Below are 5,318 nucleotides of genomic sequence, written 5' to 3'. Positions count from 1 at the left end.
GTCTGTCTGTCTGTCTGTCTGTCTGTCTGTCTGTCTGTCTGTCATCCTTTCTCTCTCTCTCTCTCTCCCTCGATCTCTAGTATGGAGTTATGCAGGGTAAGCACTCAGGATATGCTCCTTAGTGAGTTGTTGTTCCCTAGTGATTTGTTGACATCCATGCAGTACCCTTGGGCCTGAAACATACAATACTTCACTTATATAATGAGTCACTCCGTGAAATGGGAAATTACCAAATCCATATTATGGCAAGAACAGCTCAAATAAGCAAAGAGAAACAACAGTCCATCATTACTTTAAGACATGAAGGTCAGTCAATGCGGAAAATTTCAAGAACTTTGAACGTTTCTTCAAGTGCAGTCGCAAAACCAATCAAGCGCTATGATGAAACTGGCTCTCATGAGGACCGCCACAGGAAAGAAAGACCCAGAGTTACTTCTGCTGCAGTGAATAAGTTCATTAGAGTTAACTGCACCTCAGACCGGAGCTCAAATAAATGCTTCACAGAGTTCCAGTAACAGGCACATCTCAACATCAACTGTTCAGAGGAGACTGTGTGAATCAGGCCTTCGTGGTCAAATGGCTGCAAAGAAACCACTACTAAAGGACACCAATAAGAAGAAAATACTTGTTTGGGCCAAGAAACATGAGCAATGGACGTTGGACCGGTGATGTTGTGGGGGTGCTTTGCTGGTGACACTGTAAGTGATTTATTTAGAATTCAAGGCACACTTAACCAGCATGGCTACCACAGCATTCTGCAGCAATACGCCATCCCATCTGGTTTGCGCTTAGTGGGACTATCATTTGTTTTTCAACAGGATAATGACCCAACACACCTCCAAGCTGTGTAAGGGCTATTTGACCAAGAAGGAGAGTGATGGAGTGCTGCATCAGATGACCTGGCCTCCACAATCACCCGACCTCAACCCAATTGAGATGGTTTGGGATTAGTTGGACTGCAGAGTGAAGGAAAAGCACCCAACAAGTGCTCAGCATATGTGGGAACTCCTTCACAACTGTTGGAAAAACATTCCAGGTGAAGCTGGTTGAGAGAATGCCAAGAGTGTTCAAAGCTGTCATCAAGGCAAAGGGTGGCTACATTGAAGTATCTAAAATTTAAAATATCTTTTGATTTGTTTAACACTATCTTGGTTACTACATGATTCCATATGTGTTATTTCATAGTTTTGATGTCTTTACAATTATTTTACAATGTAGAAAATAGTAAAAATAAAGAAAAACCCTTGAATGAGTAGGTGTTCTAAAACCTTTGACTAGTACTGTACATCGGATGGTGCCCTCATTGATCGTATCCCAGCTGTCACGTGTGCCCCCTCTCCAGCCTCTAGGTCACCAAGCTGCTGATTATTGCGCACACTTGTCACCATTGTCACGCACATCAGCGCCTCATGACACTCACCTGGACTCTGTTGGTCAATTTCTTCAACAAATGATCAGGTCTATATAATTATCAAACATACATTAGTAATGGAAAGGAAACACAGACTCTTTGTTTAAGTATTAAAATTATCCTTTAGTAATACAATTGTAGGCAGAATTTGGTACAGAGTACAGTATATGATAGTTCTCTCCAGGTTCTGCAAAATGTCTAAGACATCCTGTAACTCATATAGCCTCTCCCAGTCCTCCTTTCGTGAGTTTCCCTGGTAACAACATTTTAATACATCTAACCTCTCCCTGACAGCAGCAACCATCTTGTCAGCAATTAAATGCTCAGCAGGGGGTTTGACCGAAACTTGACCTTTCATCACAAGTATAGGGTCATAACAAGGTGAATGAGTCCAAGCATCTTCTGACAGGTGGCTGTTTTCATCAGGCCTGCGGTAGCCTTGTGTTCTCATATAACCAGTCGTATTAACAGAACCTCAGATAGCCAGGTGGTGCCCAGACAGGATGAGTATGTATGAACGTAGGCGGTTTCCGCCTTCTGATAATGTCTGAAGGGCACAACACTCAAAACAGGTGMTAATACACACACAGAGGTCTCTTAGAAGAGGAGACCTTACAGTTTATCATAACACAATTTATTAACCCTTTAAAAGGTATGAGGCCTTGGTTTAACCCTCTTCAACTCCATCACAGTACCTGCCCTATTTATGTCATTCCCTTTGGTTCCTTCCCCAGGTGTTGTTTGTGTTTCAGTTTGTCTGTGCGTTGATCGTGTTTCTTGTTATGTTTCGTTCATTCATTAAATGTATTCACTCCCTGAACTTGCTTCCCAACTCCCAGCGCACACGTTACACCCGCTTATAAATATCTGGCCATTCTGGATTGAGAGGATAAGCAGAGGATAAGTTCATTAGAGTTACCAGCCTCAGAAATTGCAGCCCAATTAAATGCTTCTCTGTGTGTGTGTGTGTGTGGGTGTGTGTGTGTGTGTTGTGTGCTGTGTGTGTGTTGTGTGTGTGTGTGTGTTGTGTGTGGTTGTGTCGTGTGTGTGTGTGTGTGTGGTGTGGCGTGTGTGTGTGTGTGTGTGTGTGTTTCGTGTATAAGAGGTGTTTGGTGCGTGCGTGTGTATGTGTTCAACAGAGAGGTAGTGTGCAGGGATATCCCTCTGTCATATAATTACCTCCCTCTGACTGACTGGGACATCTCCTCTATCCACACTGCTACCAGTTTCAGACTGGGACATCTCCTCTATCCACACTACTACCAGTGTCAGTCTGGGACATCTCCCCTATCCACACTGCTACCAGTGTCAGTCTGGGACATCTCCCTCTATCCACACACTGCTTACCAGTGTCAGTCTGGACCATCTCTCCTCTATCCCACACTGCTACCAGTGTCAGTCTGGGACCATCTCCTCTATCCACACCTCTCCAGTGTCCAGTCCTGGGACATCTCTCTATCCCCATGCTACCAGTGTCCAGTCTGGGACATCTCCTCTATCCACACTGCTACCAGTGTCAGTCTGGACATCTCTTCTATCCACAGTGCTACCAGTTAAGTGTCCAAACTCCTCGAGACTGTCTGCGATAGTTCTTGTTCTTTGCATGTGATGCCAGCTGCCGCTGAGTAAAAAATAGTTTTCAGGAAGAGCCCGAGTGAGGAGGCATGCTGAGGAGAAAAATCTTGGTGGGGGAGGGCTTATGCTTAGGCGCGAAACTGTGATGGGTGCGTGGGAGAGAGGCAGGGGAAACGCTAGGGAGAGTGCAGGCCAGAGGGCACAGCCTTCGTAGCCAGGGATGATAACAGAAGGGAAGAAGACTGTGTCTTTATGACCACTAATATTACATCATCAACAGTCTCCGATGTCCACTACGCCTTTCATACACCACATTATCTTTATGTGTGGTCAGCTTTGACTACCCTCTATCATCATTGCAGATATATCTCCGTGATTAAACACATTGAATTCGATACATAGTTTGTATAGCTCAGCTGGATACGAAACCAGAGTTCCACCAAGCCTGCCGGTAAAATGGGTCGCGGCGTTTGTGCTCTAAACATATCCAGATGCGGTCTGTAGACCTATATATAGACCTTTACTTTGGGAAGAACCGCGGCTGGGAGAAAGAAAAATAAACTCATTTTGGCTCAACCATAACAAGACTAGTAGAGGGGAGTGCCATGCAAAACGTCCTGGTCTCAACCACGATAGTGATGGGTTATTTAACCCACAAACATGATACTCTCCTCTAACCATTCAGTCCATGTTGCGCAACAACAGGCTAGAGCTTGACGCAGCTCCAGAAACTTTACTACTGGGGCCCTAAACTGTCTGTCTCCTTGGAGCCAACACCTCTCTCCCTTCATTCTCCTCCCCCTATCTCTCCCTCTCATTCTCCTCCCCCCTATCTCTCCCCTCTCATTCTCCCCTCCGCTCTCTCTCCCTCCTCATTCCCCCTCCGCCTCTCTCTCCCTCTCATTCTCCCCTCCCCCTCTCCCCCCCCCCTCTCTCATCCCCTCCTCCCCCCTCAACTATTTACAGTACATGGACCAGAATGTGTCATCACTGGCAAAAGAGAGAGAATTCTCCTTTCTAAGCTTGTTTCCCCACAATTCCTCACCGTGTCCAAACTGAGCTAGACAGAAAATACAGAGGCCTACCTCTTTACTGCAGGCTACCATTTCACATGAATGGCTTTAGTGATACTCTCACTCGCGTTGCATTAATGCCTCCCCTCTCGATCTCTTTCTCTCTTTCTACTGCTTTGCCCCCCTCTCTCTCCCCGTCTCTCCCTTTCTCTCTGTCTCTCTTCCAGCCGCTCTCTCTCCTTTAACCCTTCTCTCTCTCTACTTGTCTCTTCCTCTCTCTCGCTCCCACTCCCCCTCTTCTCTAAGTGATGAAAGTAAGAGTGGTATAAGACAACAGAGGTGTGTCTGGCCTGATTCCATTGGGAAAATAGGATTAGATGATCTGTTTTCTCCACTGTGTGTAGTAGGAGGCAATGTAACAATTAAGCTCGGCAGCAGCCAGCTGCTATCGTCTACACTGTAGTTGTCATGTACTACAGGGAGGGCAATCTGCCACTGTGTGCGGCAATGAGAGAGCGAGAGAGAGAGACTGTATATAGACATAATATGGCATAAATGTCTTTATTCTTTTGGAACTTCTGTGAGTGTAATGTTTACTGTTCATTTGTATTGGTTATTTCACTTTTGTTTATTATCTACTTCAATTCAGTTATCTGTGAATTGAAATTGATCTTGTAGATAGATAACTGCTTACAGATGCAATCTCTCTTATTTACATGGGCACATATCTGGGAATGAATATGGAGTTATACAGAATAGATTGAATAGCAGATTGGATGGTTGATAATAGGAGAGACCTCCTTGGCTTCCACCTACCTCTCTCTATCTTTCACAACACACGAACACACACTCCTGAATCAGGAATTGAGTAACAGGATTAAAATGTATGTAAAATGTTAAATGTATTTCCTGCTATCTAAATACATTCTGTATACTGAATTTCTTTATTTTTTCTACCGTGCCATTGCAGTGCGGGTCCAAAAGGAGACAACATCTATGAGTGGAGATCCACCATCCTGGGACCACCAGGCTCTGTGTACGAGGGAGGAGTCTTCTTCCTAGATATCGCATTCACACCAGACTACCCCTTCAAACCACCCAAGGTAAAGACTCCAGTCAAAACAGCTGACTCAAACAATGAATAGAACATTCCTCGATTACACAGCTTTGTAGGCTACCACCTTCTCACTAGAGAAGGGAACTTGTTATTGCAAAGTTGACCGCTGGAGGGAGCGATTGCACTTGGATTTTATTGAAATGCAGGGCCTCTAGTTCTCTCTGCAAATTGCAAACAGTTAATGGTCAATTTAACCAAACCA

At 44.8% G+C, this 5,318-nt stretch overlaps 1 protein-coding gene across 1 annotated transcript in view; it reads left to right on the top strand.

The window, feature by feature from the left end:
- LOC111955079 (ubiquitin-conjugating enzyme E2 E2) overlaps positions 1 to 5,318 on the top strand; it is a 49,653-nt gene that overhangs the window by 31,542 nt on the left and 12,793 nt on the right. The window contains exon 4 of the mRNA XM_023975149.2: positions 4,970 to 5,102. Coding sequence (XP_023830917.1) covers positions 4,970 to 5,102 — 133 coding nt within the window. The remainder of the gene's footprint in view (positions 1 to 4,969; positions 5,103 to 5,318) is intronic.

Source organism: Salvelinus sp. IW2-2015, linkage group LG30, assembly GCF_002910315.2.
Source record: "Salvelinus sp. IW2-2015 linkage group LG30, ASM291031v2, whole genome shotgun sequence".
NCBI lineage: Eukaryota > Metazoa > Chordata > Actinopteri > Salmoniformes > Salmonidae > Salvelinus > Salvelinus sp. IW2-2015.
This window is presented reverse-complemented; position numbering and strand designations above follow the sequence as displayed.